The sequence below is a fragment of the Tupaia chinensis genome, unplaced genomic scaffold (genome assembly GCF_000334495.1).
Source record: "Tupaia chinensis unplaced genomic scaffold, TupChi_1.0 Scaffold150006_1, whole genome shotgun sequence".
NCBI lineage: Eukaryota > Metazoa > Chordata > Mammalia > Scandentia > Tupaiidae > Tupaia > Tupaia belangeri.
Window position 1 is genome coordinate 4,263,014 of NW_006209847.1, and position 26,766 is coordinate 4,289,779.

A 26,766-nucleotide genomic window follows, 5' to 3' on the forward strand; every position below is an offset into this window, starting at 1 on the left:
GCAGTCGGTCTCTCCTGTAGGAGATGTGAGAGCCAGACTGTCCTAGACTTAGCCTGCTCACAGCCTTACTATTCATGCAAAGTTTCTTTTTTGATTAACCTTGTTGTTCTTCCCTTTCCCTCCCTATGTCTGCCCCCTGCCTCTCCTTGTGCCTCCCTTTTCTCTTCCCTTTTCCACATGCCTCTCTGCTGGTCCACAGCCAGTCCCAGCTCTGCAGCCCTCTCCGCAGCCTGTTCAGTTCTCTCCAAGCTCCTGTCCCCAAGTTCTTCTGCCAGTCTCTCCGCCCCAGCAGTACAACATGGTATAAACTCCATTTCCCCTTTATGTCTTGTCCATGTGTGGCCTGTATCTATGAGTATGTCCGGGTCAGTCTGTGGTGGCCTTGCAAGCATGTTTGCTTCTGGAGGGCATGTTGAAAGCTGTTTCTTCTTAAGGGGCCAGCACAGCCTGAACTGTACTCCATTCTAACGCCCTCATCTCAGCACATCAAAAGATGCCTGGGGCCAGCCCCGTTACTCAGTGGTTGAGAGAACCAGATCTCACATGACTGACCACAGTTCAAATTCTGGCCTCAGTGGCTTGAAAAAGGCTGTGTGTGTGTGTGTGTGTGTGTGTGTGTGTGCGCGTGTGTGTGTGCATCATGTGTACATGCATGCCCAGAATCCTGACAAGATGGGGAAATGGAAGAGGAAAAGATTCTGATGTGACCAGGTATCGTTAGGGGTGTTTTCTCTCTCTCTCCCCTCCCCACCTCCCTCTCTCTCTTCTCTGGCAAGTGCTAAATGTAAGAGAGAGGAATACTGAGTTCCCCAGACTTTTAGGAGGGAGAAGGAGATAGGATGTTTGTTTAACCCCTAGCTCCTCGTCCTCCTACCATGTATATCCTTTATCTGATTTGTTCCCTGGACATGACTGAGGAGTACAGTTAATTCTGTACAGAATGGTGTTCTAAAACTTTTTTTAAGTTAAAAACTTAACTGCATGCTTCTCTAAAAACTAAAAATGTTCCCAATTATCTTACCATGTCATCCCAGACCTGGTGACTTGCTTTCTCACTTTCCCTTTCTCTCTCTCTCATCAAATAAATAACAATAAATAAAAGTAAATAAACAAATAATTCTTTAGAAAATAATAATAATAATCTGCAGTCCAGTCCTCTTGTCATTTATTCCTGGCCGGGAAGGTAGCAAAACAGCTAACTTGAAGATCTGGTCCCTGAAAATTGAGCAAAACTACAGGAAAGCATTCTTTTGGTTTCTAGTCATTTATTTTGCAAAAGAACTCTTGCCTCTGTTCGTGGACAGAAGGGAGGAGGAAGCTAACAAACTAACCTGTCACCACACAAGAGCGAGGCAGCCGCCATCACCCATCACGCTGCTACCTGGGGAAGAGGGCTGAGAGAAGGTAATTACAGCCTGGCCAGTCAGCCTCATCCTCCAGCTTAGCCACTTGTCCTGGCCTCCTTTCGGAGGTGAGAATTGGAAGTGGTTTCTGAATGGCAGGAGAACTCTAGGCTAGTGTCAGAGAACAAAGGTGGAAATGACCTCGAGAGGGAATAAGGGGATAAACAGCAACCTTCCTGCTTCATAGGCAGAACTACAGAGGCTCCAAACTGAGCCACCCATTTCCACTCATGATATTATCTTATCTGGGTCCTTTATTATAAAAACAGAACTTATGTCAACGTAGAGGACCTTTTTGTGGTTGGAGGCATGAGGAAGAAAGGAAATGGAAAGTCTGTATTTTTTTCTATAGGGTACATGGGCTCGTTGGAGAGAGACAGAGAGAGAGAGAGAGAGAAACCATACCCCCAAAGGGAGGGCCACACTGTAATCCTTTCTCCTCCATTCTCTTCTCAGGATGTGGGGCATGCATGCACATGCACCCAACATGATTTTCAAACCGTGGGGTCCAGGACTCGAACTATGTAGTTGACCGCATAGGATCTGATCACCTTAACCACCACACCACTGAGAGGTCCCCAATCTGTTGCTTTAACCCACTAATTTGTCCTGTTTTTTCCTCTATATAGAAGTTGTATAATCGCTCCCATCTCCCTAGGACTAATCCTAATAACTAACCCTAGTAATCATCATATTCAGGGTGGCCATTGTTACCTCCAGTGCAGAAAGGAGACTGACTCTAGAGTTGGCCTTCAAACAACTGTTCAGGTAATACCAATTTAAAATGCCACATGGAAAAAAAAAGTAAAAACAGGACCAGCAGTTGGCGTAATGGCTATGTTGCTGGACTTCCATGTAGTGACCGCAGTTCAAGTCCCAGACTCGGTGGCTTAAAACTCACGCCAGGCGCGTGTGTGTGTGTACATGCCCAAGATCCCAGGAGGAGAATGGAGGAGAAGGGATTGTGGCGTGGCCATACCCCCTGGGAGGTGATTTCTCGCTTTCTATCTCTGTCGTTCTGGTGAATGTACACACCCTATAGCAAAAACCTCTCTAAATAAATAAATAAATAATAAAAATAAAATGCCACATGACAGAGGCTTAAGGCTAAAAAGCTTTTCTCGGGGCACAGAGGCAGGACTTTCCCAGATTGGTGTAAAAGTGGCTATGGAGAGTATTGCTATTTCTGTCTGTCTGTTTGCATTGAAGCCAAAGACATGAGGCTTAATACAGCTTCAGACCTTGAGTCCCCTACTCTCTCAGCAGGCAGATGACCTCAGCAATCCCTTTGGACAAATGAGTCTTAGCCGCCAAGGTTCTACTGAAGCAGCTGACCCATCCTCAGCTCTGTTCCAGCCCCCTCTTATCTCCCAGCACCCTCAGCAGACTAGCTTCATCATGGCCTCCACAGGACAGCCCCTCCCCACTTCCAACTATTCCACCTCTAGCCATGCTCCACCTACTCAGCAAGTCCTGCCACCCCAGGGCTACATGCAGCCCCCTCAACAGGTGAGTAACTGAAGTTCTCAGCTGAAATCTCTAATTCAGTTTGTCCAATATTATGCTCTTCTTTCTTCCTCTAGTATAGAGGGGGTTACTTCTCCCCACCATGTACTTGGGAGTTGTCATTCTAGCCAGAAGGTATTCTTTTTACATAACACAGATCTTTCCTGTTTTCTTTCAAACCTGTATACTAATCCCACAGTTGAATGTCCAAAATACTTTCATTTACAGATTTCTAGTTATCATCCCTGAGGCAGTCATTAATTTCCAGGTGTTGAAGCTAAATTTGAGGGACCTTTCATAATGTATTTCCTCTCATCATAGATCCAGGTTTCTTACTATCCCCCTGGACAGTATCCTAACTCCAACCAGCAATATCGACCTCTCTCTCACCCGGTGGCCTACAGCCCCCAACGTGGTCAACAGCTGCCTCAGCCATCCCAGCAGCCTGGTAAGTTGAACCACTGGTGTAAGAAGGCAGTGAATAGGGGAAGGGCAGAGACTGGGAAAGAGAGAATAACCTTCCCTTAAAAAAAATAAATAAAGTCAGGAATGATTAGGATCCTAAGGAAAGACCCCAGGATCTCAAGAAAAAGAAAAGGTAAAATAGGATGGAAAGGGGAAATTACTGTTAAGAGTGTGACCTACCAGCATTGCATACTAATGTCTTCTCTGCCTTGCCCATCCCTAGGTTTACAGCCCATGATGCCTAACCAGCAGCAGGCGGCTTACCAAGGCATGATTGGGGTCCAGCAGCCACAGAACCAGGGGCTGCTCAGCAACCAGAGGAGCAGCATGGGGGGCCAGATGCAAGGCCTGGTGGTTCAGTACACTCCACTGCCTTCTTACCAAGTGGGTGCATTCTGTCTTGGAAAGGACTATCCAGTCCTTGGGATAAGGAGGACAGTCTCCCAGGGTTATCTAGATTGACAACTCCAATACAAAATATTGTCCACTTTCTCCCTAGAATGTATTAGGTCTTCTTCCTCTCTAAGAAAGCCCAGAGAGTCTGAGAAGAGTCTTCAAATCATTTGGTTTATACAGTCATGCAAATGAGTATATGTCTAGGAACGTAGAGCCTAGAGGAAATCAGAGTTCTTTCTCCATGCCAGATGCCCAAGGGTGGTATTTGAAGAAGGGGAAATAGAGAGAGCTCTGCAAATATCTCTTAGGCAGTTAGGCCGAACAGGAAGAGGTTGTAAGAGGTAGGGAAATAAGTTGTGATGATCTTGTATAGCGATGACCAGGCTGTTCCCTGGATGAGCTCAATGAGAACATGAATAGACATTTTCTTCTCTTCTCCACCAGGTCCCTGTGGGTAATGACTCACAAAACGTGGTCCAACCACCTTTCCAGCAACCCATGCTAGTCCCTGCGAGTCAGTCTGTGCAAGGAGGCCTCCCAGCAGGGGGTGTACCAGTGTACTACAGCATGATCCCACCCACTCAGCAGAATGGTACGAGGTAAGGACTTCCAGAGAGCTGAGGTGCATTGCCCGTAAACCTTCAGCGACTGTCATATGGTGGTTTTATTTCCACTGATCTAAGAAAGGCAGGGATCAAATTCTCAGTAGTGCCCTAGAGCAACTAGGAGATGAGGGGGTTTATTTTATTTTTTTCTTATTGATTTAACATTTACATAAGAGCTCATAAGCAGAAAAAACATTCCTAGGGCCAGCAGGTGGGCACAGTAGTTGAGGCACTGGACCCCACATGGTTGACCCCACAGTTCCAGTCCTAGACTTGGCAGCTTGAAAAACATGCCAGGTATGTGTGCGTGCATGTCCAAAATTCTGAGAGAACAGAGGAGGAGGGATTGTGGCGTGACCATCCCCTCTGGGAGGTGATTTCTCACTTTCTCTTTCTCTTCAATGAGCATGCATGCCCTATTGCAAAATCTCTATTTAAAAAAAAAAAATTCTGGTTCAGAGATAGCACTTTATAATTTCTCCTCCCCCCCCCCCTTTTTTTTTTCAAATTAATGTGACCCAGAACTATGGGACAAATGATAGCTCATTAAGAGAACCAATTTTCAGGACTAGCAGATGGCATAATGGTTACATTGCTGGACTCTCACGTAGTCAACCACAGTTCAAGTCCCAGACTTGACAGCTTAAAACTCATGCCAGGCGTGTGGGTGTGTGTATGTGTACTCATGTACACCCACCCAAAATCCAAAGAAGAGAATGGAAGAGAAGGGATTGCAGTGTGGCCATCCTCCCTGGCGCGTGATTTCTTGCTTTCTGTCTGTCTCTTGTCTCTTTGGTGAGTACATGCTCTCTGTATCAAAAATCTCTCAGGACCAGCAGATAGCATAATAATTACATTGCTGAACTCTCACATAGTTGACTGCAGTTTGAGTCTAGACCTAGCAGCTTAAAACTCACACCAGGCATGTGTTTGTGTATGCCCAAAATCCAAAGAGGAGAGTAGAGGAGAAGGGATTGTGACATGGCCATCCCCCTGGGGGTAATTTCTCGCTTTCTGTCTGTCTGATGAGTGCACGCGTCCTATAACAAAAATCTCTCTTAAAAAGAGAGAGGGATCAGCAGTTGGCATAATGGCTATGTCGCTGGACTCCTATGTAGTCATCCATGGTTCAAGTCCCGGACCCTGTGGCTTAAACTCATGCTGGGTGCGTATGTGTGCGTGCCCAAGATCCCGAGAGGAGGATGGAGAAGAAGGGATTGTGGCGTGGCCATCCCCCCTGGGGGGTGATTTCACACTTTGTGTCTTTGTCTTTCTGACGAGTGCATGCGCCCTATAGCAAAAACCTCTCCAAAAAAAATTTTAAAAAGAGAACCAATTTTGGAATGTATATGTATAAACTTTTTCATGTACCTCTGTTTGTATCTATGGACGAAATGCCAGTGTTGTGTCAATATACACAAGATATTCAAAAAGTTCACGGAAAATGTGTACTAACCCCAAAAAAACTATGCATGGATTTCAGTTTTTTGTTTCTACACACACAACAATTTTTTTTTTCAATTTTTACCATAGTGTGTGTGTGCCTTCCAGAGAAAGAGTAAGGAGAAGGGTGGGTAGTGAGAAGTCACCCCCCCCCCAAGGGAATGGTCATACCACAATTACCCTTTTCCATTCTGCTCTCAGGATTTTGGGCATGAATGCACATGTGCACTGGCATGTTCCTCAAGCAGTTGGGTCCAGGACTCTAACTGTGTAGTCGGCCATGTGGGATCCAGCCACCTTAACTGCCATGCTACCAGTTAGCTCACCATCCCTTGTCTTTTAAATGAGAAAATTATAGCCAGGGATGGCAAGAAAATTACCCAAAGCTACTTAGAGAATTGAAACTAGTTCTGGGTCATTTAACTGTATGTGTTTCTGTATGTCTATCTCCTAGTTTGTGTATAGCTATCTTTTTTTATTTGTTTTGTTTTGTTGGCCAAAGGCATATGCACCACAGTCCTTTTTCCTTCATTTCTCTATCCTCTCAGCATCTGGGGCACAAAGCATATGCACGAAGTGCGCTTTTCAAGCCAGTGTGGCCAGAATTAAAAACATGGGTGGCTATGAGCAATCCAGCTTCCTCTATACAGGGCTTACCCACATGTTTTTGGGTCTGCCCTATCTCTGTCTTTTTAATGCATGTGCCCATGTTGTTGCAAGTTTTGTGGGTTTATTTTTTCCTATTTGTCCTTAGGTAACTATCTGTATTTGCCATTGTGTATATATCCTAAATTACATCTCCTTAGTCCTTTTTTACTTATCTCTGGTACTTTGTATCTGCCTCTGGCACTTCCTTTGTCTGTGTTTCTGTTGTTTCTTAGAATCAGTGTGTGCATGTGGATGTGTCTGGTGTTTCTACACTGTTGGGAAGAGCATGTGTCGCTAACATTCCATCTGTAGCACTGATTAGCAGTTTCCTAATTGAAAGATGATCAAGTACAAATATATATAATTAACTTTGAACTGATGAGTGATTTTAGAAATTGCATGGCAAATTGGTCTGGGAATGGCTTGGAGCTGCCTCTGCTTCCCACGGGGCAGGCCCAGGAAGCAGCAGCTGTTTTCTAGGAGCTGTGTTCCTCCCTCTGCCGCTTCACCACTCCTCTCTGCTCCGTCTTCACAGCACTTCTGTGGGGTTTCTGCAGCCTCCTGGCTCTGAACAGTACCAGATGCCTCAGTCTCCTTCTCCTTGCAGTCCACCACAGATGCCACAGCAGTACTCAGGTAAGAGGATAAAGCACTGGGGTATTTTGGACACTGGCAGGAGTAAATCTGGCTGAAGATCTCGTGCTCTAGAACTGAGAAAGACAGAAAGAGTTCAGGAATGGGCTCTTACCCAACCATAATCCCCATCATGAAGAAAGACTAGTCTTAACTGGTATTTTTCAGAGATGCTGTAACTGTTCGCTCAAAAAAAAAGGTTAGTTGCTCTTGCCTGGGAAGCCACATCTCTGATTGGGTTCCTTTTGTTGTTTTTTCCCCCATTTTCTGACTTTTTTCCCCTTTATTGACAGAAGTATGTGCACATACACATGAGACTGACAGAGAGAGGAATGAGCACCCTCCACAGGGTCTGTTCATACTGCGATCCCCTTCCTTGCATCTTCCAGCTGTCAAATCTGGGCAGTCACGTGCATGCCTAGCACGTTTGGGGCTATCCAGGCTGTGGGTTCAATCCACAGTAATCTTGTGGGATCCAGCTTCTCTTCATGCAACAAGTTACCACTGCACCATGAAGCTGACCCTCTTCTCTGAATCCAGTGCTACATTCACAGGCTTTTGGGTCGAGAAATACTTAACTTCTGTCTCCTTCACTCATTTGTAACTATAGACAGATTTTTTTCCCCCTCTTGGGAGCGTGAGAGAAGTTGAAAAAATGCTTTTTAAGTCATATCTCTGACTTGATTTTGACTTGATTTGTAAGATTTCTTTGTGTGCCCACATATAGTGTGACTTTAATTCTCACCACAACTTTGTAAAATGAAATTTAAGACTCAAAAAGACTAAATGATTTGCCTAAGGTTACAGCCCTAGAACTTTTGATTTTTTTATATCTCATGCTATATCCTCAGTAACACATTTCCAACAGTTTCTGTACTCTGTTCCTTTCCCTCCAGTGGGAAATAAATGGACCTCGTGGTAAACATCTGAAGGCCCTCTTCAGAGGGGACAGCTAGCCCAGGTGAATTAACTTCTGCTGTGCCAACCTCTCACTGTTTGCCCTTGCCACGATCTCCCCCAGTTCACCAAATACAGTTGCTCTTGTTTCCCTTCCACCCCATCCTGACATAGCAGTTCACTACAATTAAAGAAACTTCAGGCAGGACCAGCAGATGGTATAGCAGTTATGCTGCTGGACTCCCACATGGCCTATTGGTTCGAGTCCCAGACTTGGTGGCTTGAAATTCACATCACACGCACGTGTGTGTGTATGTGCGCGTGTGTATGCGGCTCATGTGCATGCCCAAGATCCTAGGAGGAGAATGGAAGAGAAGGGATTGCAGTGTGGCCATCCCTCCCTCTATCCAGCCCCCCCGGGGTTATTTCTCACTTTCCCTCTCACTGTTTCTATCTTTGTCTCTAGTGAGCATACACACCCTAAGGCAAAAACCTCTAGAAAAAAAGACAGGAGCTGGCAGGTAGCATGGTGGTTAACTGGACTCCCACATGGCCAACAATGGTTCAAGTCCTGGACCTGGCGGCTTGCTCTCTCTTTCTCTCTCTCTCTCCCTCTCTCTCTCTCTCAGAGTTCCTCCCTGGTCAAATTAAAATAAATATAGGAATAAATAAATTTATATACAGTAATTCTTTTAAAAAAAAAAAAAGGAAAGAAAAAAAGCTTCATGGGAGGCCCAGCTGTGGTGTGCAGGTGGGAGGCACTGCTGTGTGATATTGGAGCCACATGGGAGACCCAGGTTTGCATCTAGGTCAACCTGAACAACATGCTGCTGGCTGGCTGGGAGAAGGATTCTGGCATAGTGAGAGCCCCAACAACGATATGTGTGTGTGTCTTTCTCTGTCTCATGAAAGAAATAAACTTTTAAAATATTTTTTAAGAAATATTTTGTTTAATTTTATTCATCATCTCTCTTTTTTTTTTAAATTTGGCCAGAGAGAGGCAGAGAGAAAAAGTGAGAAAGCAAACTGCCAGCTCTGGGACTCAGACCGCGTTCAGCCGCGTGGGAGTCCAGCATGCCTTAACCACCATGCCTGCTGATCTCTAAAAATTTTGAAAAAGAAAAAAAGAAAGAAAGAAACTTCAGGGACTCTGAAGTCTTAATTTAGCCTCCAGCCATCCCTATTACATCCTATTGTGGGAATATCAGAGTGCCCTCTTCTGGTGAGAGGTATGTGTCTTGTCAGTTTTCCCCATTTAGAAAGAGTGGTATTGTCTTCAGATTTTGTTTGTTTGTTTTTTGTTTTTGTTTTTGCACCTTCAGTGTTAGATGCTCTGGAAGGAATTCCGGGATTAATCTTTCTTATTCAGTCATGGTCATTTCTTACCTATAAGAAGCAATGATTTCTGCCTTCAAACCAGACCAAACATGGATCCTCTTACAGGCTGAGGTTTTAAATTTAACACCCTTTATTACGTTATTGGCCTCGCTAGCTGTTTCTGCAAGTGTCCGCCAGGGGCACTTGGCCTTGAAATTCCCGGTGGGATATGGAAATTGTAGAAATCAGCTCCAAGAACTGTCCGTAGCCTGTGGTGGTGTTTGGTACCACAGGGCATTTTCTCTCCTGTTTGTTAAAATAAGTGTGTGCATGTGTATAAGGGTATACTTCTGTGTGCATTTTTATAGGATCCTTGTGGTATGTCAGTATACCTACTGGGTCTTTGTGATTATATTTGTTCATCTTTAAATACAAGATATTTGAATCAAAAACAAGCCTTGTGGAAAAAATTTTTCATTGCCTACCCTGGACCTAGAACTAAAGTTGACCAAAGTCAGCTAAAACAGCTGTTGTTGACAACACTAAAGATCTGAACTGAGTTAGAAAGGATATAATCTGAGCTACATGAATCAAGAAAAGCAGGGAAATCCTGCTTCTCTTCTATTTCCTTGGCTTCTTTGGAATTTTTTCAATTATCTTTTCCTCCTTGCTACCCTGATTGATTCTTCTGACTGACCCCTGTAGTTTTCCTAGATGATAGGACTTCTGTTCCACCCACATCATCTGACAGACCATATTCATCATACCATTGTGTTCTGGTTTGATTGTTTTGTTTTGTTTTGTTTTTTTAGAGGTTTTTGCTATAGGGTGCACGCACTCACCGGGAAGACAGAAACCACCCCCCGGGAGGATGGCCACATTATAATCCCTTCTCCTCCAGTCTCCTTTCAGGATTTTGGGCACACATACACACACGCACATGCTGGCACCTGGCATGAGTTTTAAGCCGCCAAGTCCAGGACTCGATCCACCGTCAACTCTGTGGGAGTCCAGCAACATAACTACTTAACCATCTGCTGGTCTCCCGTTTGTGTGTGTGTGTGTGTGTGTGTGTGTGTGTTTGTTTCATTTTGTTTTGTTTTTTTTAATTCCAGGGCACAAGCCCTTGCAGGAGAGAGATGAGAGGAGGCATCCTCTAGGGGGGTTAGCCACACTGCAGTCCCTTCTCTTTCATTCTCCTCTTGGGGTTTTGAGCATGCACACATACGTGCTTAGTGTGTTTTTCAAGCCACCAGGTGCAGGACTTGAACCATGTATTCAGCCATGTGGGATACAGCATCCTTAATTTTTTTTTTTTTAAAGGTGCGTACTCTCACTGGAGAGAGACAGTAAGAGGGAAAGTGAGAAGTAGCCTCACAGGTGGATAGCCATGCCACAGTCCATTCTCCTCCTGGGATTTTGGGCATGCATACATACACGCCCAGCATGATTTTCAAAGCTGCCAGATCTAGGACTTGAACCGGAATCAGCCATGTAGGAGTCTAGCATCTTAACTACCACATCACCTGCTGGCCCCACAGCAGCCTTAGTTTAACCACCACACCAATCAATGGGCCATGGATTTTTAAAAAATCTTTAATCCCAGGGCCAGCAAGTAGTTTGGAGATTAAGGTGCTGGATACCACCTAGCCAACTGCATGGTTTGAGTCCTAGACCTGGCAGCTTTGAAAACACACTAGGTGTGTGCGTGTGTGTGTGTGCACATGGTCAAAATCCAAAGAGGAGAATGGAAGAGAAGGGACTGCAGTGTGGATATCCCCCACCAGGGGTGATTTCTCACTTTTCCTCTCTGTCTCTCTCTCTGGTGAGCACATGTACCTTATAGCAAAGTAAAAACAAAGCAAAACAAAAAACCTTTAATCCCGGTTCATGGAAATCAAAGAGAAAGTAGAGAAAGAGAAATAAGTGCTTCTTTTACCTTCCTTTCCAATTTCTCCTTTACTGAAAAGATAGATAGCAGGCATAGCTCACAAGGGCTGCTCTGTCACCTTCAGAGGACAATCACCCGCCTTCCTCTCATGTAGCAACATGGTCACTTTTCCAAAAATAAAGGCAGGGATTAGGATTGGCTGTTCCTGGAACAACTGTTCTGGTTTATTAATACATTTTTGTAGTTGCCCAGTTTACCCCCAGGCCTGAACCTTAATTCCTCCACTGTAATATTGGACATCACTATAACCCCAGGAAACACTTTCCTTCACACTAAAATGATGGCATGCAGATCCCTTTAGGTCCCCGCAGTGATGCTTGTCTGGGGAAGATGCACACAGGCATGAAATGGCAATGGTACCTGTACCCAGACTCCCAGCTCACAGTGACACAGCTGCATGGACAGAGTAAGATGCTTACAGAAATAGCCTCTCACGTACGTCCTGGCTCATTTTTTAGCTGGGTTTCCAAACTGAGACTTCTTTTTTCTATTTCCTGAAAATATCCCCTTTCCTACCAAAAAAGGAAGAAGATCAAGATATTCTATCCTATCATTTGGAAAATATGCCTGTGGATTATATTTCTCTGGTCATTGCTTTCCGTAGATTTGAGCCCTGGTGGTAAGGAAGAAAAGCCTTATCAGTCTTCTACCTCATGATTTAAAAAAGGGACAAACGAAAAACAATTCTGCTAGACATAAATGTCATCTGTTTGTATTTATGCAGTTTGCTCTGCCCAATCGACCTTTCTGCCCAAGTTTAATGATGCCACTTAAAAAGCCATTCACACGTTCCTGCTACTTTCAGAGCTTTCAAGCTGAAATTGATTTCCTTATTCAGCCCCCTTCCCACTGGCTTCGAACCCAGGCACCTACCCCCAACCTGATTATATGGAAGTGCTGTCACTGGGCAGTGGGTTTGTGGGGTTTTTTGTTTTGTTTTGTTTTGTTTTTATTGCCACGTCCATTAAGTAGCGACAGTTCAGCTGCTAACGGATGCCACCTGCTTTTGGCTTGAGGAAGAGAAGCATAAAAATCAGCTCATCAGTGGAGTAGTGCTCTGTGTCCTCGGCTGAGTGAAGGAACAATGCTCCAGGCCAGCGGGGGAGGACTGAGTGTGGGAGGAGCTCAGGGTAGAGGCTGCAACTGAGAACCCTGGCTTTGTTTTTTGTTGGGATCAAAGAAAATAATATGAGGACTTTGTTTTCTTTCCCCCTCCCCTCGAGCCCATAACAGCTAATGTTGGTATTAGAAAGAGCTTCCACTGCCTTGCTTATGCTCACCCCTGCACACATGCACACCCCCACCTCTCCTGGCCCAGGGCATTAGGCTCAGATTATGAGCTGCCTTCTAGAAAAGCTGTAGATTTGATTATTTTTGCGTTGGCCCCTCAGGTAGCAATGAGGTGTTTGAATAAGGTCAGTTGCAATTTTGTTGGTAGATGTTGAAAAAGGTGGGGCTCTTAGGATGGGGAAATAAAGTGCCCAAAGCAACTATAGAAAGGGGGAGCTGTTAAATGCACCATACTCCACAGCTGTGCTATTTTACTGTGGCCCTTCTACAAGCCACTCTGATGAATACCTTGTCTCCCTTAGCAGGGGATGGGGAGATGCAAGCCTGTTGCTCTGAGTATTTGTTCTTTTTGATTGGATGAACCCTAGGGGGTGAGGGGCACAAATTGGCTGGGGAATAGGATATGACAGATGCTGTGTCTCCTGAGCTGCTCTCTCAGGCCTCCTGCCATTTCTTTTTCTTCCCTTTGACTGATACTACCTGAGAAAAGCAATCACACTCACTTCCCAGCATGACCGGTGCCCAGGGCAGAGGCTGCAACATTTCCCGTCATAGGAAGCAATGAGATGGCAGCAGCAGTGGCAGCCCTGAAGCACTGAGCCATGAAAACAGCAGCATTGCAGCAGGTTTTTGAGCTAGTAACCCCTGCCTCCCATTTCTCCACCACCGCACAAACACGAACTCAGCCTCAACAGGAATATAGCCTGGGAAGTCAAGAGCGAACCCTGACGCCACATGACCCTGTGAGGAAGCAGCTCATGCCCATCCCTCCCAGCAGAGACCGTCCATCAAACTGCTTCTCCCTGCGCCCTTACCTCCTTTTCACCACAAGTAAAATTTAGGACTTAATGTTCCTTTTTGAGCCTTTTCCTTTCCCCACCCTGTGAGACAGTGAGGCTGACCATGGTTCTGTGAGCTAAAATCTCAGGATCATCTGCAGTCCATCACCTGAACCTTGTTGGTATAACCATCCACAGGTCTGGCCTTCTGCTCCATTCTTGCTGGCATCATCCTAATTCAGAACTTCCTCATCCTGTTCCAGGAGCTTCCTGAATGGTCTTCCTGCCACTAACCTCTCCCTCCCTTCAGGCATCCTATACTCAGCCACTTAAGTTAGCCATCCAAAGCACAAGTCCTATTCCCAGTACCTACAGGGTAAAGTCCAAACACCCCACCAGAATGTGCTCCAAATTCTGACAACAGCTATTTGTTTAATGTCTGATTCCTTGTTAGACTAGCCATTCTATGAGGGCAGGGATGGGCTTGCTTGCTGTACATGTAGTTCCCAGCATAGGAACTGGTACATAGTAAATGTTCAGTAAGTGTTGAATAAACCATCTCCTGCTACTTCTCCAACATAGCCCCTGTGTCATAAAATCTTGAATCATTTGTCAGTTCCTGAATACAGTGTACATCTCCATGTTATTCCCTCTGCTTGAAATGTTTCCTAACTCATGCCTTTCTAGTCTAAGAGATACTTCCTGGATCTGGCTTAGTGAAGCTCTCTATACATTCATCTTCTCCAGAAAATCAGAGATCATTGACTTATCTGTAGCCATTACCATAAAAGTCTGTAGCCCTGGCCCATATCTCAGACTAGGACCTAAACAGTGCTTGACCTGGGCATTGTAATGTCCAACTTTGAGTACTTCAGTACTTCTGAAGAAGTTATCTGCCAAGCATGCCAAAGTACCCGTCACCAGGTGAAGGCCCGGAAATCATTGCATCTGGGGCTCATCTGTATTCTACTTAAACCTCATTGTTTGGGAGAGAGGGAGTCAGAAGCCAGATCTGCAACCATCTCAGTTTCCCGGCAGGACACAGTTTAAGTGACCCTGAAGTGAGTGGGTAGATTTGTTTACTGGTTTTCCCACTCAGAGCTAGCTGGATTCTAAAATACAGATTTAATTCACAACCAGCTATTTTCTTTCTGCCACTCAGGAGTGTCACCTTCTGGACCAGGTGTGGTGGTCATGCAGCTGAATGTTCCTAATGGGCCCCAGCCCCCCCAGAATCCATCCATGGTCCAGTGGAGTCATTGTAAATACTACAGCATGGACCAGCGGGGTCAGAAGCCTGGAGACTTATACAATCCTGACAGTAACCCCCAGGTAAGTCCTACAGCCCAGCCTTGTCTTGGCAAGGAGGTGACCAGATTCTTCCCAAGGAGCAAAATTTACCATTGACTAAGCTCTTTTGTGTGTCTTCTCTTTTACATTTCTTTCCCTGAGTACATTTGGAGGAAAAGCACAAGAAATAGAAAAACGCATCCTCTTTTTATTTTGAGAGAGAACAATGTTTACCATAGGGCACGTGTGCTCACCAGACAGACAGAGATAGAAAACAAGAGATCACGCCCCAGGAGAGATGGCCACACTACAGTCTTTTCTCCTCCATCTTCCTGGGATCCTAGGCACACATGCACACTCAGCGTTAGTTTTAAGCCTCCGGGTCCAGGACTTGAATCCCAGTCAACTATGTGGGAGTCCAGTGACATAACCATTATGCCATCTGCTAGTCCCCACATCCTCATTTTTTCATTTTTAATTGACACATAATAATTGTACATATTGAGGCCTGCAGGTGGTGTGGTGGTTAAGGCCAACCATGGTTCGAGTCCCAGACCTGATGACTTGCTTTCTCACTTTCATTTTCTCTCTCTCTCTCTCTCTCTCTGCTTCTCTCTTGTCAAGGTAAGAAAATAATAATAATAAAATTAAATAAATAATTATTTTTTAAAAACAATAACTACATATTTATGGGGCACAGTGTATTTTTCAGTACACATACACATTGTGTAGTGATCATATTCAGGTAATTAGCATACCCATCATCTCAAACATTTATTATAACTTTATGTTGGGAATACTGAAGATCCTCTCTTAGCTATTTCTTTCTTTCTTTTTTTTTTAATTTACATTCATTCACTGTACATCATTACAGCATACAAAATGAGATTTTCCATCCAGAATACACTGTATATTGATTCAATCAAGCACATCAACATACGTGTTAGTCAACAAATAATTTTCCATTTCTTGTTTCCTATATATTTTGCTTTTTTTTCCCCATCCTTAATTCTCTATCTCTCACCCTCTGCCATCTCCCACCTCCTCCCACATTATCTCTGGTATCCATGGTTGCTTTCTATGCTTTTTTCCCTCACATTTTATTGGTTCACTAAAGATCTTAATTGATCTAAGTATTTTCAGTAGCAAGCACAGCTGATATATACACATCCATGAATACAAGTCTGACTTAAGGCATAAACCTTAGTGAGTAGAATGAACATACTATAAAGTAGCACCTAGCTGGGGCTATATAACTTACTGTAGTTATCAAATAGGTATTTTTAATGCATTTCCTTAATTTTAAGAAAAACAGTTTTAGTTTTTTTTTTTTTTTTTTCCTGAAACATGTTTTTTAATTAATTTACATTCATTCCCTAAGCATCATCACAGCATACAATGTGATTTCCCATCCAGAATATACTGCATAGTGGCTTAATCATGCATGTTATCATCAACAATTTTCCATTTCTAGTTTCATACACACACCCACACTTTACCCCTATTTCTGATCCTCTGCCCTTTTTCAACTGGTAATTTCAAGAAAAGCAGTTTTAAATTTAATAAATCAAAGAAATGCTAAGGAACTTTGCTTAAAACTTAAAGCCAGGAAACAGGTTAGGCTCTCTTAGCTATTTCAAAATATAAAGTTAGTTACTGTTAACTACAGTTGCCCTACTGTGCAACTATAGTGAACACTAGAATTTCTTCCCTCTTTTTTAAGTTTTATTTTATTTAACTTTATTTATTTATTTATTATTTATTTTAATTTGACCAGAGAGGGACAGAGTAAGAGAGGGAGAAAGTAAGAAAGCAAGCCACCGGGTCCTTGACTTAAACTGCAGTCGGCCATGTGGGAGTCCAGCTCCCTTAACAACCTGCCAACCCCTAGAATTTGTTCCTCTTATCTAACTGTAATTTTGTATTTTTTTTAAATAAACATTGATCTATACCCTCTTTCTCATTTACCCTTCTTAGCTTCTAGTAATCACTATTTTACTCTACTTTCTTTGTGGCCAACTATTCAATATTTTAGTTTGTACATACGAATAAGAACATGCAGTTTTTCTGTTTCTGTGCCTGGGTTATTTCACTTAACATAATGTCCTCCATGCTAGTTCATGTTACCTTAAATACTAGGATTTTACTCTTTTTTTTACTTACTATTATTTATTTAATTGTTATTTGTTTTTGAGAGAGAGATTTTTCCTATACGGGCACATGCGCTTGCCGGAGAGACAGAAAGATAGAAAGCGAGAAATCACCCCCAGGGAGGATGGCCACACCTCAGCCCCTTCTCCATTCTCGTCTCAGGATTTTGGGCACACACACATATGCGCCTGGTGTGAGTTTTAAGCCACTGGGTCCAGGATTCGAACCGCTGTGGGCTATGGGAGATCCAGTGATGTAACCATTATGCCAACCACTGGTCCTTATTTATTTATTTTTAATTTACCCAGAGGGACAGAGAGAGACAGAGACACAAAGAAAGTAAGAAAGCAAGATGCCAGATCCGGAACTCGAACAGCAGTTGGCCACGTGAGAGTCCAGTGTCTCAACCACCATACTCCCTGCTGACCCACTGGGATTTTACTCTTTAGCTGAATAGTATTCCATTAGCTTTTTAGTTAGATATAATTCTGTTTTTCTGCATGCCTTATTTTCTTTATCCATTTATCTGTTAATAGTCACTTAGGTTGATTCCTTATCTTGGTTATTGTGTATAGTGCTGTTGTAAACATTGTAAGTGAAGATAACTACATCATGCTGATTGTCTTTACTTCAATCGTATACTTCATAGTGTGATTGCTGAATCAATCAGTTTTCTTTATAATTTTTTGTTGTTGCTATAGGGCATGTGCATTTCCAGGAGAAAATCACACAGAGAAAGTGAGGAAACAGCCCCCCATGGGGGAATGGTCACACCGTAATCCCCTCTCTATTTCTCTCCTCTTTTGAGGTTTTGGGTATGCACACACAAACACGTATCCAGCTTGTTTTTTAAGCCACTGAGTCTAGGACTCATTGTCAGCCATGTGGGATCCAACTGCCTTAGCCACCATGCCCCTGGCTGACCTCCATACTGTGTTATATAATGATTATTATTATTTTTTTTTTTTGGAGAGGTTTTTGCTATAGGACACATGCACTTGCCAGAAAGACAGAGAGAGACAGAGAGGCAGAAAGCGAGAAATCACCCCTCAGGGGGGATGGCCACGCCACAATCCCTTCTCCTCCTTTCTCCTCTCAGGATCTTGGGCACGCACGCACACGCACCTGGTGTGAGTTTAAGCCACTGGGTCCGGGACTCGAACCGCGGTTGCGTGCATGGGAGTCCAGTGACATAGCCATTACGCTAACTGCTGGTCCCACGTTATGATTATTCTAATTCATGTTCCCACCAACAGTGTAAGAGATCCACTTTACCTCCTCGCCAGCATTTTTTTAAGGTGTTTTTGCCATAGGGTGCATGCAACCAGAGAGACAGTGAGAGGGAAAGTTAAGAAATCACCCCTCCATGATGGGGATGGATATACTGCAGTCCATTCTCCTCCATTTTCCTCCTGGGATTTTGGGCACACATCCACACACACCCCGTGTGATTTTCAAGCCTTCAGGTCTGGGACTTGAACTATGGTCACCCATGTAGGAGTCCAACACCTTAACCACCTGCTGGCCCCCTCACCAGCGTTTATTATCATTCAGATAATAGCCATTCTAACTGGATAGCTAGAATGATATGGAAAGCAATGTATTCAAATACATACAGTCACCAGATAAAAGGAGATAGGGCTGGCAGGTGGTGTGGTAGTTAAGGCACAAGGCTCCCACATGATGAACCAGTTTGAGTCCTGGACCTGGTGGCTTCCTTTCTCACTTTCCTTTTCTCTCTCTCTCTTTGTCTCTGGTCAAATTTTTTTAAAAAATAAAATCAAATAAATAATTCTTTTTAAGTTCAAAAGAGGGACAAGCAGATGGCATAATGGTTACATTGCTGGACTCCCACATAGTCGGCAGCTGTTCGAGTTCTAGACCCGAAGGGTTTAAAATGACACCAGGCTCATGTGTGTGCATGCCCAAAATTCCAAGAAGAGAATAGAGGAGCTGGAGGATGATTTCTCACTTTCTGTCTCTCCGTCTGTCTCTTGTCTTTCCAGCAGGTGCATGTACCTGATAGCAAAAATCTCTCTTAAAAATAAATAAATAGGGGCCAGCAGGTGGCATAGTGGTTAATGGCATTAGAGTCCCACATGGACAACCGTTGTTTGAGTCCCTGACCTGGTGGATTACTTTCTTGCTTTTCCCCTTTCTCTCTCTCTCTTGCTCCATCCCTCTCTTGTCAAATTGAAATAAATAAAGTTCAATAAAATAATTATTTAAAAATAAATAAAATAGATAGATAAATAAATAATTAATATCCATCCAAACAAGGAAAAGGGAGAGAGAATCCTTGTGGGATGTGGTCTTGCCACAACCCTTTTTTCTTCATTCTTTTATTCTTTCAGGATTTGGGGAACATGCACACATGTGTTTCTGGCATGTTTTTCTAGCCATAAGGGTCAGGATTCAAACCACAGTCAGCCGTATGGAATCTGGCTCCCTATACACAGCACTTAAACTCTGCACTACAGGGTTGGCCCTGTAAAGAAGGCTGATACAGTCCCAGTTGTTCGTTTTTGCATTTGTTGTGTATGTTTTTGAGGTCTTCTCCAAAACCTCTTTGTTCTGACCAATTCCCCTGTTTCAAGCATTTCCCCTGTTTTTTTCAATAGTTGCACAGTTTGGGTCTTTGATTAATTTTGAGTTGATTTAGTATATGGTAAGAAATTGGGGAGCATCCTCTTCTAAGGTGGCAGATTGACCTATACTTGAAAATACTGAGAATATTTAAAATATTGTTTGAGGGGGCGGCAGGTGGCATGGTGGTATAGATGCTGGATTCCCACATGGTTGACCATGGTTTGAGTCCCATACCTGGCAGCTTGTTTCCTCACTTTCCCTTTCTCTGGTCAAATTAAAAAGTAAATAATAATAACAAATAAAATTAAATAAATAATTATTTTGTAAAAAGTATGCAGGGGCTGACAAGTGGCATGATGTTTAAGGTGCTAGAATCCCACATAGCCAATTGTGGTTTGGATACTGGACCAGGGGCTTACTTTCTCACTTTCCCTTTCTCTCTCTGGTCAAGTTAAAAAATAATAATACGAGGACCAACAGATGGCGTAATGATTACATCACTGGACTCCCACATAGTCGACCATCAACCATGGTTTGAGTACCGGACCTGGAGGTTTAAAACTCATGCCAAGCGCGTGCATGTGCATGTCCAAAATCCCAAAAGAATGAAGGAGAAGGGATTGCAATATAGCCATCCCCCCTGGGCAATGATTTCTCGCTGTCTGTCTCTGTCTCTCCAGCAAGCACATGTGCCCTATGTCAATCTCTCTCAAATAAATAGGTAATTATTTTTAAAGAAGTGTGTGAAAAATGGATATTGAAATAATAACCGGGGCCAGCAGTTTCTGGCCTCAAGAAACAAATTTTAAGACAAGTCTTAAATATCTAGAGGGTGGCCAACTCCATGACCTGTCAGTTAAGGGAGCCAGATCTCCCATGGCCAACCCCACAGTTTGAGTCTCAGACCTGTCACCTTGAGAAACACACTGGGTATGTATATGTGTGCCCATAGTCCCAGCAAGAGGCAGAAATGGAGAAGGGATTGCGTCACTACCATTCCCTAGGGAACAATAATGATCCACTTCCTCTCTTTGTCTCTCTGTGTCTCTGGTAAACACATGCTCCTGGCCAAAAAAATAATAAAATCCTGTGGGTAACATTTGATGTTTATGTGACATGTGTTCCTCTCTTCCACAGGCCAACACACAAATGAACAGCAGCCCCGTCACATCTCCTACCCAGTCTCCAGCACCCTCTCCTGTCACCAGCCTCAGCAACGTCTGCACAGGGCTCAGTCCTCTGCCTGTCCTCACCCAGTTCCCCCGGCCTGGGGGTCCAGCACAGGGTAGGGGGTTAAATTAGGGCTGGCTGCTGTGGAAGTTACTCTTCACATCCCATTTTCAAGTGGGGAGACTAAGGGGATAGCACCTGACAGAGAACCAGTATAACTGGTCTAATTCTGAGAGAGAACGTTAACATCCTTGTGTAGTCCAAGGACAACTAGACCTCTGTCTAGTGTTGTCCGTAGCTGTCTCCAGCTCTTCTTTCCATAGGGTAAGAAAAGCTGGGGAAAGTTGTTCACTGAACTTTTCAAATGAACCAGAGTTTAATCTAACATTAGTAATGACTCAGAGCGGGGAATGTGGAGCTGTGTCAGAAATAATATGGTTTTAGAAGAAGAAACACAGTATTTGGGTTAAAAAAAAATTTGTTCCAGGGATCTGGCATGTCATGGCGGTTAAGGGTACTGGACTCCCACATGGCCAACTGCGATTCGAGTCCCGGACCTGGCAGCTTGCTTTCTCACTTTCTCTCTCTTTCACTCCATCCCTCTCTGATCAAATTAAAATTAATTTTTAGAAAATTTGCTCCAGAGGCCAGTGGGTGACATAGTGGTTAAAGTGCTGGACTTCCACATGGTCAACCATAGTTCGAATCTGACTTGGTGGCTTGAAACTCACACCAGGTGTGTGTGTGTGTGTGTGTGTGTGTGTGTGTGTGTGTCCAAAATCCTAAAGGACAATGGAAGAGAAGGGACTGTGGCCTGGCCATCACCTCTGGGAGGTGATTTCTCACTTTCTGTCTCTCTGGCACATGCACCCTATAGCAAAAATCTTATAAAACAAAAAACTTGTTTTAGTTTTATTACTAACTAGCTTTGTGATGTTAAGTAACTGACTTAAACTTAGAACTAGATCTCAGTTTCCTAATCTATAAAATGGGGTTAATCACACATAAGATAGGAATACTCTTTCACTTTGGCTATCGCACACAGTATAGAAAGATGAGAAAATGGGTTTTTGTTTTTTTGTGTGTGTGTGAGATCTTTGGGGGGTTTTGTTGTTGTTTGTTTGTTTGTTTGTTTTAATTTTTTTTAAGAGAGATTTTTGCTATAGGGTACATGTGCTCACCAGAGAGAGACAGAAAGCAAGTGATCACCGGGGGGATGGCCACAATGCAATCCCTTCTCCTCCATTCTACTCCTGAGATCTTGGGCACATACGCATCCAGTGTGAGTTTCAAGCTCTTGGGTCCAGAACTCAACATGTGGTAGTCCAGTGCCTTAAGCACTATGCCACCTGTGGGCCCAAGAATATGGTTTAAAAAAAATTTTTTTTTTAAAGAGAGATTTTTGCTATAGGGCACGTGCACTCACCAGACAGACAGAGAGAGACAGAAAGCAAGAAATTATCCCCCAAGGGGATGGCCATACCAAAATCCCTTCTCCTCTATTCTCTCGGGATTTGGGACACACACACACACACACACACACACAAGTGCCTGGCATGAGTTTCCAGGACTCAAACCGTGGTCAACTATGTGGAAGTCCAATGATGTAACCATTATATATCTGCTGGTCCCAGATTTTAAAACTTTAATAAAGTGCTCTGAAATGGACTATTCATCCATAATAGGTTACATTTATAGTGCTTAATATGTACCAGGCAATACTGTAAGTGTTTTACCTATCTTACACGCACTTAACCTCCCCAACAACATGAATGAGCGAAGAACATACCCAACATCACATTGCTAGGGCCAGAGCCAGGATCCCAAATGAGGCAGTCTGACTCCACATCTCTGCTCTCGCCCACTGTGTTGTATTGCCTCTTACATGAGTCAGGAACTCAAACCCTGATTTTGGAGGTGGGGAGAATCTGTGTAAATGGTAAGAGACATTCATAAGGGTCTGTAAGTTTCTTCCCTGGTCATTTCCATAGATGTCTTGTTTTATCTGTAATAGACATAACCCTTCTTCAGGGCTTGAAGGACTGATAACCCCATTTTGTCTATGAGATACAACTGTGAGCCCCCTAGGGTTTAGGAAGACACACAACTCTCAAATCACTTACATGGGCATTCCCATCTTAGAAAAGGTAAGAATAGGGTACCCAACATGCTATCCATGTTCAGAGTCCCCTGTGGCCTTAGGGAAGTCACACTGTGAAGCTCAAGCTTCCAGCAGACCATCTGCCCTTACTTCCTAGGTGATGGACGCTATTCCCTCTTGGGCCAGCCATTACAGTACAATCTGTCCATCTGCCCTCCCTTGCTTCACAGCCAATCGACTTACACGGTGCACCAGGTAAGGTATTCACCGTTAGCCTAAGAGCCAGTAGACCCCCTTTCTTATCGGGCTCCTTTTTTCTGAGCCACCTACTTCAGCCAGCTAGGTAGACAAAGAGGACAGTGCAAAGTAGACAGAGCTGAAGGAGCCTTACTCCACTCCTGTGCTCCTTCCTCCTACCTGACCCCAGTGCCAAGAAAGAAGGGCTGTTTGTTGCTCATTGGTCACTACCTGGCCAACTGCCTAGAGGGGTGGAGTCCTCAGGGTTGGATGCTAATCCTCAGCCTCTAGGTAGATACAAGAGGGATATAAAGCAGTCAGTATTGTTTACCTGGAATGAGAGTTATCTTTTGAATATTGAAGGGGCAGAGTGGATTGAAGCATGGAAACCGGAGCAAGAGACAAGCACTCAAATCTGCCTCTACTGACCTAGGGACAGCAGATGTTGGTGAGTGATGGTAACCTGAATCCTTAAAAAAAGGTGCCTACCCCTCCAGCCCTCCATTGCCAGCCCAGGGAAAAGCCAGCGTAGTATGGGGAGAGGAAAATGGGACCTTTCATGCTCAAGAGCATGCAGAAAGTGGAGAAGTGAAGTAGCTCAGTCTTCCTTTCCAGGCCATCCTGGGTCCTGAAAAAGATCATGGTAAAAACTGAGACTAACAGGCCAGCAGGGGGGATCTACATGGCTGACTCTGTGGTTCAAGTCCCGGACCCAGTGACTTGAAGATCATGCTGGGCAAGTGTGCTTGCATGCCCAGAATCCTGAGAGTGGAGGAAAGGGGGTTGTAGTGTGAGAGAGACTCTTGCTCGCTCACTCACTCCCCACTCCCCATCTCTCTCCAGTGAGCACACACACACCCTATAGCAAATTAAAAAAAAAAAAAAGAAGATTGGTAAAGAAGTGGAGTAACTTTCCTCCTGTAGCCCTTCCATACTAACTTGTAAGATCTCTCAGAATTTTCCCCATTTGGAGTGGTTTACTGAACAAGGAAAGGAAAGGAAACTGACTTCCTAAGATCCTAAGAAGGAAGAACCTGTTTGGGCTAGCCTCTCCGTGAGTAGGGAACCATGGCGCTCACTTCATATTGATCCTTTGGTTTTGTTTAAAAACATCAGCAAAAGCCACATTTTCCCCACAGCAGTGGCACCCTGCAAGAGAACTCAGGTATAAGCCCCAAATCATAAGCCTGGGATTCTGGTTCCCCTCTTGCCTAGATCTCTGGAATAAGAAAAGAGAAAGGTTCGTTGTTTTGTTTTGTTTTTAACCTCTTAGTTGCCCTGATTAGAGCCTGCATGGCCGGGAACTGGGTTGATTTGAAGAGGGGAGGAAAGAGCTAAGTGTCAAAGGCTGGGCTTTTGAGGACACTGTATTACAGTGCTAATCTGCTGGATACTCCCAGGCCACTCTCCAGTCCTTCCTGCCCTACCGCTCACAACCATGTCCTCTCTCCTCCCCTTTCAGTCCTGGGGCGGGTGCTGGAGGTGACAGATCTCCCTGAGGGCATCACCCGTACAGAGGCGGACAAACTCTTCACTCAGCTTGCCATGTCCGGCGCCAAGATCCAGTGGCTCAAGGATGCTCAGGGGCTGCCTGGCGGGGGTGGGGGGGACAACGGTGGGACTGCCGAGCACGGCCGCCAAAGAGCATGCAGAAAGTGGAGAAGTGAAGTAGCTCAGTCTTCCTTTCCAGGCCATCCTGGGTCCTGAAAAAGATCATGGTAAAAACTGAGACTAACAGGCCAGCAGGGGGGATCTACATGGCTGACTCTGTGGTTCAAGTCCCGGACCCAGTGACTTGAAGATCATGCTGGGCAAGTGTGCTTGCATGCCCAGAATCCTGAGAGTGGAGGAAAGGGGGTTGTAGTGTGAGAGAGACTCTTGCTCGCTCACTCACTCCCCACTCCCCATCTCTCTCCAGTGAGCACACACACACCCTATAGCAAATTAAAAAAAAAAAAAGAAGATTGGTAAAGAAGATGGAGTAACTTTCCTCCTGTAGCCCTTCCATACTAACTTGTAAGATCTCTCAGAATTTTCCCCATTTGGAGTGGTTTACTGAACAAGGAAAGGAAAGGAAACTGACTTCCTAAGATCCTAAGAAGGAAGAACCTGTTTGGGCTAGCCTCTCCGTGAGTAGGGAACCATGGCGCTCACTTCATATTGATCCTTTGGTTTTGTTTAAAAACATCAGCAAAAGCCACATTTTCCCCACAGCAGTGGCACCCTGCAAGAGAACTCAGGTATAAGCCCCAAATCATAAGCCTGGGATTCTGGTTCCCCTCTTGCCTAGATCTCTGGAATAAGAAAAGAGAAAGGTTCGTTGTTTTGTTTTGTTTTTAACCTCTTAGTTGCCCTGATTAGAGCCTGCATGGCCGGGAACTGGGTTGATTTGAAGAGGGGAGGAAAGAGCTAAGTGTCAAAGGCTGGGCTTTTGAGGACACTGTATTACAGTGCTAATCTGCTGGATACTCCCAGGCCACTCTCCAGTCCTTCCTGCCCTACCGCTCACAACCATGTCCTCTCTCCTCCCCTTTCAGTCCTGGGGCGGGTGCTGGAGGTGACAGATCTCCCTGAGGGCATCACCCGTACAGAGGCGGACAAACTCTTCACTCAGCTTGCCATGTCCGGCGCCAAGATCCAGTGGCTCAAGGATGCTCAGGGGCTGCCTGGCGGGGGTGGGGGGGACAACGGGGGGACTGCCGAGAACGGCCGGCCGCCACTCGGACCTCGCTGCCTTGTACACCATCGTGGCTGTGTTCCCCAGCCCTCTGGCTGCCCAGAATGCCTCCCTTCGCCTCAACAACTCCGTGAGTCGCTTCAAACTTCGAGTGGCCAAAAAGAACTATGACCTGAGGATCCTGGAGCGAGCCAGCTCCCAGTGAGCAGAGTAGGGGCAGGCAGGGTGGGGGTGTGGAGGGTCCTCGCAGAGCGTGGACATGGCAGGAAGTAAGGAGACATGCTAAAAGAGCCTAAGGTATTAGGAATGGAGATGGGAATAGACGCACTGGCACTGGGCTCCTCACTCCCCTGCCACGGGGCCCCTCCTTTTCCCTGGCCGGCCCCCTCTACTTCCGTCTCCTTCCCAACCTCTTCTGTCATTTTTTTATCTCCTCTCTCACCATGAAATTAATTTCTTTCATATTTTTTGGTCAGGTAGAATTGGGAGCATCCCACACTCCCCTATTCTATTTCCTTACCATCCCAAGCTCCCTTTCCGTTTTTGGTCTTTATGAATATATTTATATGGACAGAATTAAGAAAAAAAAATTGATTTCCTCATTCTCTCACTTCCCCCATTTGGTCTCCCCAAACCCCACAGAGTTAAAACTTGGGACTCCCCCACCCCCAGAACACTTGTATATTGTTTGTTTGAGGTTTGTGCCGCAGTAACAGACACAGTATTTAATTGCACATACAGATGTTTGCTGGGTATATTCACTGTAAATTTTATTTAATCTGATTTTTTGTTTGTTTGGGGGGCTACTTGGGGGGAGGTTGGTTTTGTTTTTAAATATAAAAAAAAAAAAAAAAAAAACTGTCACTGGACATCAGTTGCTGTTTCTCTGTTGCCGCCCTGGTGTGGGTAAGGTTTGGAGGCCCTGGTGGATGCGTCCCTACAGCTCTTGGAGGGGTGTGGTGGGTTGGGTGGCTCTCCCTAGCCCATATACACATACTGCCTAACACTGTTCTCGCCGTCTCATCCTCCTCCCTGTACATGGTTCTGATAGATGGCTGGGTCTTTAATGGAATCTTGGTTTGGGGCTCTTCCAACTCTGCCCCTAACTGTGGTTCACTGAACACATCACTTATCAACTCTGGATCTCTATGTCATTTAGTAAAATAAGCGGTTTGGACCGAGTGGCCTCTGAGTTTCCTTCCAGTCTGTTAATTCTGT

At 44.6% G+C, this 26,766-nt stretch overlaps 1 protein-coding gene across 1 annotated transcript in view; it reads left to right on the forward strand.

Annotated features, from left to right (window-relative positions):
• The window catches only part of R3HDM2 (R3H domain containing 2), a 161,752-nt gene extending 135,335 nt beyond the window's left edge, over positions 1 to 26,417 (forward strand). The window contains 12 exon segments of the mRNA XM_027769622.1: positions 200 to 301; positions 2,670 to 2,912; positions 3,231 to 3,357; positions 3,598 to 3,758; positions 4,215 to 4,369; positions 7,002 to 7,102; positions 14,496 to 14,665; positions 20,501 to 20,648; positions 22,792 to 22,889; positions 23,235 to 23,319; positions 25,409 to 25,578; positions 25,580 to 26,417. Of these exon segments, the coding sequence (XP_027625423.1) occupies positions 200 to 301; positions 2,670 to 2,912; positions 3,231 to 3,357; positions 3,598 to 3,758; positions 4,215 to 4,369; positions 7,002 to 7,102; positions 14,496 to 14,665; positions 20,501 to 20,648; positions 22,792 to 22,889; positions 23,235 to 23,319; positions 25,409 to 25,578; positions 25,580 to 25,753 (1,734 nt within the window). The 3' untranslated portion in view covers positions 25,754 to 26,417.
• Positions 26,418 to 26,766: the final 349 nt, after the last annotated feature.